This window comes from Pelodiscus sinensis, chromosome 13 (assembly GCF_052426305.1).
Source record: "Pelodiscus sinensis isolate ZL-2025 chromosome 13, ASM5242630v1, whole genome shotgun sequence".
In the NCBI taxonomy this organism is placed as follows: Eukaryota; Metazoa; Chordata; order Testudines; family Trionychidae; genus Pelodiscus; species Pelodiscus sinensis.
The window spans coordinates 16,886,891-16,901,528 of NC_143064.1; the positions used below are offsets into that span (position 1 = coordinate 16,886,891).

At 43.4% G+C, this 14,638-nt stretch overlaps 1 protein-coding gene across 1 annotated transcript in view; it reads left to right on the forward strand.

Annotated features, from left to right (window-relative positions):
- GRIA3 (glutamate ionotropic receptor AMPA type subunit 3) overlaps positions 1-14,638 on the forward strand; it is a 253,895-nt gene that overhangs the window by 159,518 nt on the left and 79,739 nt on the right. Inside the window, exons 8-10 of the mRNA XM_075940981.2 lie at positions 4,173-4,277; positions 5,914-6,021; positions 7,215-7,421. Of these exons, the coding sequence (XP_075797096.2) occupies positions 4,173-4,277; positions 5,914-6,021; positions 7,215-7,421 (420 nt within the window). The remainder of the gene's footprint in view (positions 1-4,172; positions 4,278-5,913; positions 6,022-7,214; positions 7,422-14,638) is intronic.

The window sequence follows — 14,638 nt, forward strand, 5'->3', positions numbered from 1 at the left end:
GGAAGACCAGAATACATACAAGAAGATCTGAATGACCTTGAAAACTGAAATAATGAAAATGGGATGAAATTGAATAGTACAAAGTGCATCTTAGACCACAAGAAGTTTTTCTCTGAGAACATATCAGTTGGAAGCAATAGAGGAGATGAAACACAGAATGATTACGAGCCGCCAATGTGATGGAGCCATAAAAAGGCAAAAGCAATCCTGGAATGCATCAGGCAAGTTATAACCAATAGAAATAGGGGAGTGTTATTACCACTATACAAGGTACTGGTGAGCACTCATCTGGAATACTGTATGCAATTCTGCTCTCCCATGTTTAAGACAGAATACTTCAAATTGGAATAGGTGTGGAGAAGGGCTACTAGGGTGATTGGAGGAATGGAAAACCTACCTTGTGAGAGGAAAGCAAGCAAAGGCTGAGTGGAGATATGATTGCTTTACACAAATACATCAGAGACATGAATACCAGAGAGGGAGAGGAACTATTTAAGTGCCAATTTGAACCCATGAACAAATGGATATAAACTGACCATAAACAAATTTAGGCTCCAAATTAGATGAAGAGTTCTAACCATCAGGGGAGTGAAGTTCTGGAACAGCCTTCCAAGGGGAGCAGTGTGGGCAAAAAAACTAACTGGCTTCAAGACAGATCTTGATAAACCTAATGGAGTGATAGAAATGTAGCCGTGTTAGTCTGGTGTAGCTGAAACAAAATACAGGACTATGTAGCACTTTAAAGACTAACAAGATGGTTTATTAGATGATGAGCTTTCATAGGCCAGACCCACTTCCTTAGATCAAATAGTGGAAGAAAATAGTTACAACCATATATACCAAAGGATACAATTAAAAAAAAGTGAACACATATGAAAAGGACAAATCACATTTCAGAACAGAAGGGGAATGCGGGGGGGGGGAGGGAGGAAGGTAAGTGTCTGTGAGCTAATGATATTAGAGTGGGTGGTGTGACGATACTACCCATGATGGTTCATGGCCCATAGTAGCAAAAATCCCTAATGGCTAGTAATGGGACATGAGATGAGGAGGGCTCTGAGTTACTACTGAGAATTCTTTACTAGAAATCTGGCTGGAGGGTCTTGCCAATCAGCTCAGAGTTCAACTGATCACTGTATTTGGGGTCAGGAAGGAATTTCCTCCCAGATCAAATTGACAGATTTCTTGGGAACGTTTCACTTTCCTCTGCAGCATGGGGCTCAGGCCTCTTGTTGGCTTAAAATTGAATAAAAAGCAGATTCTCTGTAACATTTAGTCTTTAAATCATGAATGGAGGATTTCAGTAACTCAGCCAGACATTGTAGGTCTGTTACAGGAGAGGTGAGGTTTTGTGGCCTGAGATGTGCAGAAGGTCAAAAGCAGATGATCATGAGAGCCTTAAAGTTTGTTATAAATAATCCCTTTGTTTCTGATTGCCTCCACATTGATCTGCTCACAGAGGCTACGTCTAGACTGCATGCCTTTTTCGACAGAGGCTTTGTCGACAGATATTGTCAACAAAGCCTCTGTCGAAAAAGAGCATCTAGACTACAATCAGTGTTGTCAACAAAGCAAGCCGCTTTTCAAAAGAGAGTCTTGATGCTCTCTTTCGAAAAAGCACAGCTTGCATGCAATAGCGCCTTTTTTAGAAAGTACTTTCGAGAAAAGGCGTTATTCATCATAAAATGAGGTTTACTGCTGTCGACAAAACTGCCATGTTCTGTCAACTTACTGTCGACAGAACGCGGCGGTAGTGTAGACACAGGTCTAGTTTTGTCGCAAAAGCCAACTTTTGTCGACAAAACCCTGTGGTCTAGGCATACCCACAAGCACCCAGCTTTCCTGTTTCTTTCTCCTACCTGTAACAAAGCCTGATCCTGCAAGTTGCTGGGCATCCTCCATTCCCGCATAAGTGAAAAAATCAACCCAGTCAGAAGACAGTGACAATCAAATGCTCAATAGCTACTCTATTACTTCCCTCCAGACGTACTGTTCTGCAAGCACAGACCATAGTTCCTTGCTACTGAGAAAGTGACACCAGGGCCTATGTAATCCTTATGGATTGGATGTATCTCCAGCAATGGATTATCAAAATTTTCAGCAAACCAGCTTTAATGTTTTCCTAAACTTAAACTGGATTTACTGTGGCCCTGATTCAGGAAAGAACATAGAACACTGAAAATGGCTATGCTGGGTCAGAACAAGAGTCCATCTAGCCTAGTATCCTGTCTTCCAACAGTGGCCAATGCCAGGTGCCCCAAAGGGAGTGAACAGAACAGAGCAGTTAGTGTGTGATCCTCTGCCCTTTAGTACAATCTTCTGGTAGTGAGAAGTTTAAGGCCACTCAAAGCATGGAATTGCATCTCTGACTATCTTGGCTAATAACCACTGAAAGACCTGCCCTCCATGACTTTGAGCACGTGACATTATCTTTAAGAATGTTACAGTCCGATTTAAATTAATGGAATTAACACATGCTTGAAGTTAAGCACATGCTGAGTTGGCCTGAATAGGTGAATCAGGGCTTCTGTGGTTTCTGTGCTTGCGATAAAGTTCAATAAATAGTGAATTGAGCTGAACCTAAAGAAATCAAGGGTGATGCAGTTACATCTTCCAGTGCCATCAAATCACAGATAGACTACACATAGACTCACAGACACATCACCTCTGAATTTGGCCCACTGAATAAATGTGGGGCAAAGAGATTTTACTGGGATGTGATCCATCCCTGTGAGTTATGACAAGATTGATTTCATCATCTGTATGCCACCTTTGACAGATCAATGAGCAGCTTTGTGTGATTCCACTCCCTCCCTTAGAAGATTGTTCCATTACCCAACTCTTATTACTGTTATAAAATGTCCCTAATATTTAACATAAATTATCCCTACTGAAGCGTCTGACAGCTTTCTCTTTGGTCTTTGGTGAAAGCTTGTCAGTACTGATAAGTGATGAATTGAAATATCTCCTCCTCTAATACTAGCGAAACAAGGAAGACAGATTTTTTTCCCTTTGAAACAAAGTGCTTCATACTTCTTTCAAAATCATTAATGTGAATAAGTAATGATTATGACTTATATTTATATAGCATCATCCATCTAGACCTAGCTCAATCTCTTTACCAGGTATAGACATAATTCTGCTACTCTTCATCTAATGGTACTGGAGTCTGGTACCTTCACTCATATTGACTGGACCAACAGATGCTATTCCATGGAAGAGTATCAGGATCTGGCCCTAGAGCACCAGGCTTATGCAGTGTGTACCACCTGAGTCCTTATTGTGAGGGTTTATGTGGCACTTTAGTACATTTCACCAAAGCCTGGTCTACACTACATGGGTAGATTGAAGTAGGAAGTAAGTTACATAAATTACAAAGCTGGTGTCAACGTATTTTAAATCCCCATCCACATAGCAGGAGGTTGACGAGAGCCAACGCTCCCATCAGCTTCCCTTACTCCTCGGGAGGATCAGAAATACCAGAGCCAAGAAGGGCACCCTTTGAGTTCAATCAAACTCCAGAAGATTGACCATGGCAGTGTCAATCTTCCATATAGTGACAAGGAGTCCTGTGGCACCTTATAGACTAACAGATGTATTGGAGCATAAGTTTCATGAGCAAAGACCCACTTCATCACATGCATCTGACGAAGCGGGTCTTTGCCCACAAAAGCTTATGCTTCAATACATCTGTTAGGATATGTCTACACTAGCCCCCTAGTTCGAACTAGGGAGGCTAATGTAGGCATTCAAAGTTGCAAGTCAAACCCGGGATTTAAGTATCCTGTGCTTGATTTGCATCTTCCCAGTCAGTCGCCACTTTTTTTTTTTTTTTTTAAATTTACAAGTCCGGACTTAGCTGCCTGCATCTACACGTGGCAAGGGCCCAGTATTTCGAATTAAAGCCACTAAATCGAACTACCTGTTAAACCTCCTTGCAGGAGGAATAAGACTAAGACTAAGGCAGTGAAGACTAATAATGTTTATAGTTGAAACTGAGAGAACTAGGAATTTTAGGTAGACCAAATGTAAGTGGCTCTGTTGGAAGCTGGACAGGATGCAGGTATTAATGGAAATGATCAGGCCATAGTAAGTTCCTTCAGGACACGAAAGAGAGAAAAAATAGAAATAATGTTCTTCTGTGTAAATGTTTTACTGTTTCCCTGTTTAAGGTACAAGTCCAAGGAATGACTGGAAATATCCAGTTTGACACCTACGGACGCAGAACAAATTACACAATTGACGTGTATGAAGCAAAAACCACTGGATCACGGAAGGTAAGTTTTCAAAACATGTATTCTCCAGGGATGTCTTAAAAAATATGTATTACCACAAATTCAGGAAAACAAGCTATGTCATACAACTGTTGTGAAGGCATAAAACCTGATAAATTCCACTCCCATTGCATTTGTTTCTCCTCTTCACTTATTCTTCATTTATGAAAAATTATAAGAATATAGTTCTATTCTGGCCTGATTACTCTGACTATGTTCCCCCTCCCTTGAATCCCTTCCTACATCAGACACCCTGGTTTCATATCTGAGGTGCCTGTCCTGCCACATCTGAACTTTGATTTCCTCCTACAGTGCTGTCCTCAGACCCTTGCCCAGTCCTCTCTTCTTAATCTCTTTTTATCTCTTCCGTCCTCCCCATTACAGGCCTCAGAGCAATAGAGAATTTGAAACCCATATATTTTAGAAACCTCTTTAAAATGATGTAATACAGTGTTTGGCTTTTTATCAGGATGTTCAAAGGACCATTATCTCATGGCCGAAGATAAAATATTCAGAAGTGCCTATGTGACGTAGTAGCCCAAGTCCCGTTTTCAAAAGTGTCTGTGGGCCAAACTTACAAACATATTTAGGTACCTAAAGATGCAAATAGTCATCTAATGGAATTTTCAAAGGGACCTAAGCAAGTTAGGTGCCCAAATCGCATTGATTTCAATTAGAATTAGGCATCTGACTTTAAAAATTCAGGTAGGTGCCTATTTACATCTTTAGGCACCTACATATCTTTGAAATTCTGACCATTGTGCGCTTAGCCCTTAGAGTCTCATTGAATTGGACATATGTTCCTAAGTCAATAAAGCATTTTTTTAAATTGTACCTTACTCTAGAAATACATATATCTATATATCAAGAATCCCAGCGCCTCAGCCAGTATATGTAACTCTAGAGCTACTTGATGTATCAGGTCTTGAAATCTTGTCTCTGGACCAAACCTCTCCAGGACATGGGACCAATGTTATTTTTATCCCTTGCCTTTACCTGACCTACATTTGTAGTAGCTTATATTTTTGCTTTGTTTTGTTTGAGAGGGGTTGTTTTACTTTACATAGTAGCTGTTTGCAGTTGGTCAGAGATTTAGTATTCTAGAAATAAACCAGGTTGAGATTGATTGAGGGCAGAGTTCAAGTGAGAAAGTTATGGCTGCAAAATAAAAGCAGTTCATTCAAGAATTCTGCAGTTTATTTTCTTATCCTATATTGTATTCTCTGGTTGCAGAAATACAGAAATTATTGCATGAGAATTTTTCTGCAACATCTTCTCCAATATATATCTGATAAGATATATTATGTAACAATATATATATATATATAGAACTATACATTAATTTCACATAATTTTGCATATCTACACATTCCCTGATGGAACAATGCAAAAATTCAGCAAAAGTTCCCACAGCTCGATGTTGGCAAGAAAATGTCACATGACCTTTCTAATAGCTGATAAGACACTTACAGGTCCTACAAAAGCTTTTAGGTCTATAGTCTTTTTTTGTATCTTGAAAAAAATCCTAAGTAAAAATCACTTTTTAAAAATAAAAAGGGCAGATGTATATGAACATCAGTTTTATGCATCCAGATCATTATAAACATATGTAACTAAGTAACACTCTCTGCTTTTGTAGGCTGGTTATTGGAATGAATATGAAAGATTTGTGCCAGCGCTAGACCAGCAAGTATCGAATGACACTTCTTCTGTGGAGAACAGAACAATAGTAGTCACCACCATCCTAGTAAGTTGCATGTTCTTACTCAGTGTGTGCTTTGGTGGATGTATTCGGAAGCCGGTTTTGGATGCTGTGTGACTTCAAGTGACTGAGAAGTTCAGCATGCTCCACAGATGCATGGAGAGCGTGATCCTGCCCACAATTACTCATGGGAGGAGTCCCACTGATCTCAACATTGTGCTTACCTTCTTTTCAGTTATTTGAACTCAGTGGAACTCCTCTCATCATAAGTAAATCACATATGTGATTGCAGATCTGGCCTATCCTGCTGTAGGACCAAATTTTGCAGCCCTCTCTCTCAGGCACAACTCCTGTTGACTGAGTAAGGAAGGCACAATCTGGCCCACAGGGAATGCTTAGACAATAGGTAATGGCATCCAATGCTTGTGTAGCTAGTGGAGAACGACTCTTCTTAGATCTCATAGCATTATCTGTGTCAGTTCTAAAGCCTATTGTACATGTGGCCTATAATACAGTATTATTTGTGCCCATGGTGCCTGTTACAATTGTACTGAACACGAGTCAACTTCGTGACACTGCTAGAAGGATCATATTTTACTTCACTATAATTTAGTGACACACACCCAGTCTTTCAGCTGGGCTTTTCAAAGAAGTCTACAGGAGTCAGGTGATATGTGGTAGAGCTGGGCACCTAAATGCCTCAGGCTTCTTCAAAAATTCAAGCATCTGCCTAATCCTGCACGATTTAAAGAAGTGGAGGGTTTTGCCATTGATTTCAATGGAAGCAGGATGAGGTACATCAAGGCTTTTAAAGCTCAGAACTGCACTATTATGGTTGCTTACCTGTGATCTGCTGGAGAATCAGGCCTGATCTCCCCCACCTCCCCCCCACACACACACACACCAAAAAAACCTGTAACTTTACTCATGTGAGTAGCCCATTGCCTCGCTGGGAATACTCCTGTGAGTAAAGAAAATTGTATGTATATTTGCAGGATTGGCCAGTGATGAATTTCTTTTGCACTTCTAAGAATTTTTAAATGAAAGTCTGTTTTGCCAAGAAGCCTTTAATGTTTACGTGAAGGTGACTTGGAAATCTTTCCAGTTACTAGATAAGAGCAGCCCTTGAAATATTGTTGATATTTGCCAATAACATGAAGTAATGCTAATAACAGCTCTCATTTGTCATGTTTTAAAGGCATGTGTTATATTCTTTGATCTTTGCTTTTGTTTCAAAGGAATCACCATATGTAATGTATAAGAAAAACCATGAACAGCTAGAAGGGAATGAGAGATATGAAGGATATTGTGTAGACTTAGCTTATGAAATAGCAAAACACGTTGGAATAAAGTACAAACTGTCCATTGTTGGAGATGGTAAATATGGCGCTAGGGACCCTGAAACTAAGATATGGAATGGCATGGTGGGTGAACTGGTCTATGGGGTAAGTTTCCCTTAACATTCATTTTAACATTCTTTTTTAAAAATATGCATGACATTGATAAATTGAAAAATAAAGATTCTGTTTCTTTTACAATCTCTAGATATTTATGTTTGGTCCCATTCCATAATCTATTTAAAACAAAAGATGTTTTGTTTCATCACATGGAGAGCGTTGTTTTCATTGCCACCCCAACTAGAATACACCCCAAAAGGTCAAGCAATTGTATCTGGGGTGAACAGATGTTCTGTGCTTAAATGCAGCAGAACATTTCTGCTCACATAGCTTTGTCTGAGCCAGCAACCTGCATATGCTGATCTAGTGTGTACCTGGCTTTCCGCTTTTGAGCTGACAGATACTTCTTCCTTGTTCCTGTAATCTGTGTGTATCTGTATAAGGGACATAGTGTACTCCGCACAACAGGGGCGGATGAGAGTTTTGCAGGCCCAGGGCAGCACAATTTTGCGCATGCACCACCGCCGACAGGAAGTAGCATGTGCGCGGGGCCTATTGAAGCGCGGAGCCCGGGTCAGCCACCCCACTCGTCCTGCCCTACATCCGCCACTGCTGCTGGGTGCATATGTCTGTGAAGAGAGGATACAAGGATCCTCTATCACTTCTTTGTGCCTACGTAAAGTAGTCTTGCATCCTTGCAGTCCTTTGAGCACTGGGACTACAAGAGGCTTTCAGCAAGAGCAGAGCTGGCTCCCCCCAAAAAGTGCAGAGCTGGCTTGGCATGGGGGAACATTCGCCCTGTATTCTTATAAAAAGGTAGAACAGAAGCTGTATGCCCAGGAGCTGCAAAAGCTGTCATCCTTGCTAGAGGCACTCTGTCTCCAAAGTTATCATGGGGCTTCATCCTCTTCTCATTCAGGCAAAATTTTCCTGGTGCAAAATCTGTGTCTAAGTGGCTGATATTGCAACTTGAAAACCAATGGGAGTTTTTCCATTCAGGCCAAAAGATGCACCAATGGGTTATGCCTTTTCACCAGAACATTTTTCATGATACAGTGCTATCACCATATTTATGGAGAGTTACAACTCCAACAAGATCTCTTTCTCCTAAACTCTAGATTTAGTTTTAAAATATCTGCCATCAGCTAATCAACTGTGCTTCTGTTTTTATGTTTGCATCTCATACCTACACCACTCTACATAATAGACACAAACAACACTGGGTAACTTCTGTAATTGCTATATTTAAAAAGCAAGTAGGATTTGAAAATGCTGAAATAGCAACTCAGGCTTGTCCAATCCATTCAACTTTTTTGAGCCCTGTCCATTCAACTTCTGTGTATTGTAAGCCTAAGGAAACAATGATTTTATTGTATGATTTTTTGGGGGGGAGGGGATGAAGGAGTGGAGTCCAATGGGAAGTAAGTGAAGAGGACTGGAATTTAAGAGTCTCGGACTACATCCTTGCCTCTGAATAAGTCACCAAACTTCTCTGTGCCTCAGTTCTATCAGCTATAACAGGATTAATAAGATCACCTATCTCAGAGGGCGAGGCTTTGTAAGACTCTTTGAAATTTGCTAGTTCAGGGCATAGTATGAAACCCTAAACTAGCAGTGTCTCTGTCCAGGTCAAGAAACTTCCAAGTGTTACCTATAATTAGGTCAGCTGCAACTGCCCTAGACATCCAATAAAACAGATAGAATCATTTTTTTTAAATGCTTCATATGCCCAAAAGAGAGACAAGTGACAAAGAGGAAAGTAAATTCCTAAAGCTGTAGTAGCAAGCGAGGAGTGAGCCTGCTGGAGAGTGTGTTATAAGCAATGTCACTTCCTTTGGGACATGATGCAGGTAAAATTAACCTCTGCAGCTGCTGAACCAGGGAAGATCCGTCTGCATCAAGGGCTCGCAGCAGGGAAGACTAATCCCAGCTCTGGAAGGTGCTCCCGTAGAGCCGGCCTTGGTAAAGGTTTGCCTCTTTTTTCAAGCCAGCTTTTCCTTGAATATGCTGGTTTGATACAGAGCCCTCCTCCCCATCCTTCTGAGACTAGTTCAGCTTGGAAGGCCAGGCCTGCTGTGTATTGCACTGGGCCCCCGGTGCTTTACCTCCACACAATTTCACTTATGAACCTTTCTCTACAGAGAGAACAGCGGCTTTCTGAGCAGCACAGACACTGAGGCTGCTTGTGCAGAAAAACAAAAACCTGTCGTTAGGCCATGTCTTTTGGTTCCTCCTGTGGGGTTCGTTCCCTTGTATTTAGGAAGCTGGGTTAGCATGTCTTTACCTTGCCACTTGGTGACAATAGAGACATTTAATTTTTCCCCAGTGCTGCTTGTAAAATGAACAGCTAGTCCCTTATTCTTGCGCAAAGCTTAATTATTTGAGTTGCACTTAACTGCAATGCTCAGTAATCCAAAGTGATAGAAATGTAGCCGTGTTAGTCTGGGGTAGCTGAAGCAAAATGCAGGACAATGTAGCACTTTAAAGACTAACAAGATGGTTTATTAGATGATGAGCTTTCGTGGGCCAGACCCACTTCCTCAGATCAAAAATCTGAGGAAGTGGGTCTGGCCCACGAAAGCTCATCATCTAATAAACCATCTTGTTAGTCTTTAAAGTGCTACATTGTCCTGCATTTTGCTTCAGTTATCCAAAGGTCAGACATGTCCCCTGAGGTCTGAATTCAGCCTAGCAAAGTTTCCCAGCTCTGCTGGGCTAGTGCTGAAGCAGAAGTGCAGGTGCTGGCAGGCCTCACAGAGGGTCTCTGTAATCTGGGAAGGCAACCCCACCCCTCAACATAGACTTCAAAGCCTCCCCTGACTATTTGCAGGCTTCAGGTGTCTTCCTGAAATGCACTTATCCTTCCTCCATCTGCTGAAAGGGGGCTAGTGACCTACGGCCCACACAGAGCTGGGAATAAAGAGTGTGTGGAAAACACTTTGAAGATGAAAAATGCTCTGTAAACTGCTAATGATTAGGAACAGGTGTCTCATTTACATGATGATTCTTCTTTATCTCCCAGGAGCTTAAAACTCTATTATGAAACTGAAAGTAAAGGTGCACATTTCCCCAGATGCCCCTGTGAGCCTGGTCTGTGAAATGACTGTCACATTTGTCTCCTCTGGATTCCATTTTGTGCAAACAAGGGGGAGATTAATTTTTAAATGCCTTTATTAGCATGTGCGGAAGCCAGACAAACAGGGATAAAAGAGGCTTCAGTTGGGTTTTTTTGCATAAGTTTATCCAACAGAGCAGAGCTGCTACTGAAGGCACTGTTTCACACTGTTTCACATGGCATTTGTCTTAACAGCTAAATGCTGGGCAGACACAGGTCAAATAAGATATTACTGAGTTATAGAATCATAGAAATGTCAGGCTGAGTAAGACCTTAAGAAATCATCTAGCTTTGGCCCGCCCCCGTGCTGTGGCAGGATAAAGTAAACCTTGACGATCCCTCACAGATGTTTATTTAATCTTTTCTTTAAAACCTCCAAGGATGGGGATTCCACACCCTCCCTCAGTAACTATTCCGGTACTTAAAACAGTTAGAAAGTTTTTCCTGATATCTAAGCTAAATTGACTTACATTTGCAATTTAAGTCAATTACTTCTTGCTGCTAATCTGACATGTTCATCGACACCACCCAGCATTACTGGGGACACAATATGTAAATCCTATTAGATATTGTCCCTTTTGTGAGCATTGCCTCATGGTTTCAGACCTTTTTTTATAGAAGCACGTAGAGTGACAATAAAGTCTGAAATGTCAATGCTTGAAATCTAATTAACTATGTTTAGCTTCATTTTTGCCATGTCTTTGTTTCTGCCACCCCCTTACTGCTTCTTACCTTCATTTGGGGCAACCAAGCGCTGTCAGGAGAAAAAAGGCAGAACAATCCCATTTGCAAAGCCATTTGCTTTCATGACATTTTTTGTAGCTAAAATATGGTTGTAGGGGACCACTCGTGTCCGCGTCCCCAACCCCCCAGGTAATACACCCCTTTCAACGTCCTGGGTGTCTTACGGTTTATTAAATTATATTGACTCACACTATTCACAGTGCGCCCGGTTGCCCTCCGCTCGCTGGGAAAGGGGGTCCGGGCCCACCCTTGCTCCGAACCCCAACCCAGGGCCCTAAGGTCAGGACAAGCGTCCTTACCTAGCGGAGGGGGTCACGACCTCTAAACTCCCCCGTTCTCGGGGTCCACGCCCCCGCCCTGGGCCACTTCTTCCCCAGACGTGGGCTGATGCTAGTCCGGGGTCCCCAGGTTAAAACTCACCCAGGGTCTCCAGTATTTGGATCCGCCCAGTCCCCGCTGCGGCGCTTCTGCTCCCCGGGGATCCGTTCCTTCCTCCAGTCCGGAATCCACCTTTAAAGTCCCCGCCGGGCATGGGGGGATGACGCTCCCCCCGGCGTCATCAACCTGCAACGTCCCCAGGCATCGCGCCGGTGACGTCACTGCGGACGTCATCCCGGCCGGTCTCCCGTCCCCGCGGGTGTGTTCCCCCGCGTCGCTGCCCCTCCGGGGCGCCACCGCTCCCCGCCCGGGCCTTCTCACGGCTTCTCACCCCGGCGTGGTGCAGGCTCCGCTTCCCTGTCTCCGAGGGGACGCGGGTGTTTTAGGGAGGTGCGGGGCCGCCCCGCCACAATGGTCTTTTCATTTATCTTCATTTTGACACATTCTCCTTCAAACTAAGAGCAAGGTTCTCGGCTGTGCTAAGTTTCCATTCAGTGCCGCAGAGAAAGAGCCTGTCAGAGCTACCCAGATTCTGAGGGCAGAGCTATGTCAGCCCTGACCCAAGTATTGGTTAGCATAGCTGAGTGTTTGCTCTTACCTAAGCTAACTAGGAACAGCCCATGAGAGACCATGGCCCATAGGTAGGTACCAGAGATCTGGGCTCATATGCCAGCTATAGGTGCATCCTTCTCTAGTAGTACCTCTGCAGTACTCCTTCCTGCCCCACAACATATCCCCTCCCTCCAGCCTGGTGATGAAAGTTCTCCCACAGTGGGTGAAATTCTCTGCTGGCAAGATGTAGCTGCGTTCTGGGCCCTTTGCACCTCAGGAGGGATGCAAAAAGGGATGAGACAGACTAGAGAGTTGTTGGCTGCATGGGGATGATGGCAGTGGGGTGACTCCCCACTGAAAGAAGAGTTAAACTGCTCCAGTTTCTGAACCTGAGTCCGTGTTGACAGCTGACTGGCAGAGCACCCCACCGAGGGTAGTGCTGTCCTCCAGTGAGCATCCTCTCTACTTCTGCTGATTGGCAGCACTCCTCACCTCCAACTCTGAGTCCTGTGCCCCAGACCAATGCTACACCCTTTAATAGAACCGGTTCTGCCAAACAGAGTGATGGGCAGTGGCCATCTCCCTTCCCCTCACTTCTAATCGTTTTCAGCTCATATTATGTGGGATCCACAACTCTGTTGAGCTTTACAATGCAGCCATGCTAAGGGTGGAGGGAATATGGTTACGGCATGAGATCTGGCTTCTGTTCCTATTCTCCCCACTGAGAGAAGAGTTAAACTGCCCCAGTTTCTGAACCTGAATCCATGTTTACAGCTGACTGGCAGAGCACCCCACCCAGGATCGTGCTGTCCTCCAGTGAGCATCCCACTGAGTGATCATGAGCAAGTTGTTTACCTCTCTGTAACCTGGCCCCGCTCTCACTACTAGCAAGGAGAGCAATACAGCAGGAGGCATATTATATCCTTTACCCCTTCCATGGCCTGGTAAAGAGAGGTAAATTGCTCCCACCTTCTGAACCTGAGTCAGCATTTAAATCTAACCAGCAGAACAAGCCAAGACAAGTGTTGTCCTCCAATGAACTATCCTCTCTACTTCTGATAATTAGCAGCCAGCAGCACCTCCCACTGCACAGACAGTAGATGCTTCGCTCAAGGCTTTAAACCTACTAGCCGCTGAGACCTAGACAATGACTCTTCTCCCCAATGCAGGGTAAGCCTCTTTCCTTAGGCTTTTATTTAGTTTTTTTTCCTTCTGAAGAGTGCTTCTGTTCTTTCTTTCCTGCTCAGCTAGGGAATCCTCCTCTCCATGGATTTGATCTGATTTTCACAGCAGTGAGGCTAACTGAAAGCAAGTTTAACACATTTCTTAGGTGGGAGAACAAAATACTTTATTAGAAAAAAATAAAAAACTCAAGCCCTACCAGCTCCATAAACCATCTCTTGATGAAAGAGTCTTTGGAACTGCTTTAAGGCAGTAAGTCACTGCCAAGGAGAAGAGCAAGGAACTCAGGGAGATGCAGCCTCTCCACTATCACATGTAGGCTACGTCTACACTGGCACCCTTTTCCGGAAATGCTTAGAACGGAACAGTTTTCCGTTATAAGTATTTCCGGAAAAAGCGCGTCTACATTGGCAGGATGCTTTTCCGGAAAAGCGTCTGTGCCAATGTAGACGCACTTTTCCTCAAAAAAGCCCCAATCATCATTTTTGTGATCGGGGCTTTTTTGTGGAAAACACTACTGGGCTGTCTACACTGGCCCTTTTCCTTAACAGTTTTCCGGAAAAGGACTTTTTCCCGAACGGGAGCAGCATAGTTTTTCCGGAAAAACACTGACAATTTTACATTAGATCGTCAGTGCTTTTCCATAAATTCAAGGGGCCAGTGTAGACAGCTGGCAAGTTATTCCGGAAAAGCGACTGATTTTCCGGAATAAGTGGCCAGTGTAGACACAGCCGTAGGGTTTGAAAATCCTGATTTACTTCACCACATTAAACGAAGTAGCCAGCAGAAAGGGATAATGTTCTGCTTCTAAGGGTTCTGCCAACTTGTGCATCATACCTTTGGGAATGGATGAAGAAAATTCTCAACATGGGGTCAGCAGCAGCAGCTGTGTCCTGAAAAACGAAGGGCAGGGAAAAGCAGGAAATGAGGTTCTCCCCTACTTCTTCGTATATTTCCCAGCTCAAGAGACAGACCCTAGCTAGCACTGTCCAGATAATTGAGCTAAAAATAGAGTGTAGCCAAAGCAGGCAGGGTTAGCCTTCCCAGTGATATACTCATCCCAGATGCTAGGCATGGACTCAGGACATCTGGCCCTCCTGCTTAGATTATGCTTCTCTTTTTAACACACTAAGTCAATGAAAATCAGTGTGCATGGGACTCTCCCGCTCCCAGCTCAAACCTGAATATACTCTAAGGCTACGTCTACACCGTGGCACTATTTCAGGACACTTCCAGGATCCCGAAATAGCTATTCTGCATCTTGACAATGCACCCGTTACTCTGAAATAGCTCA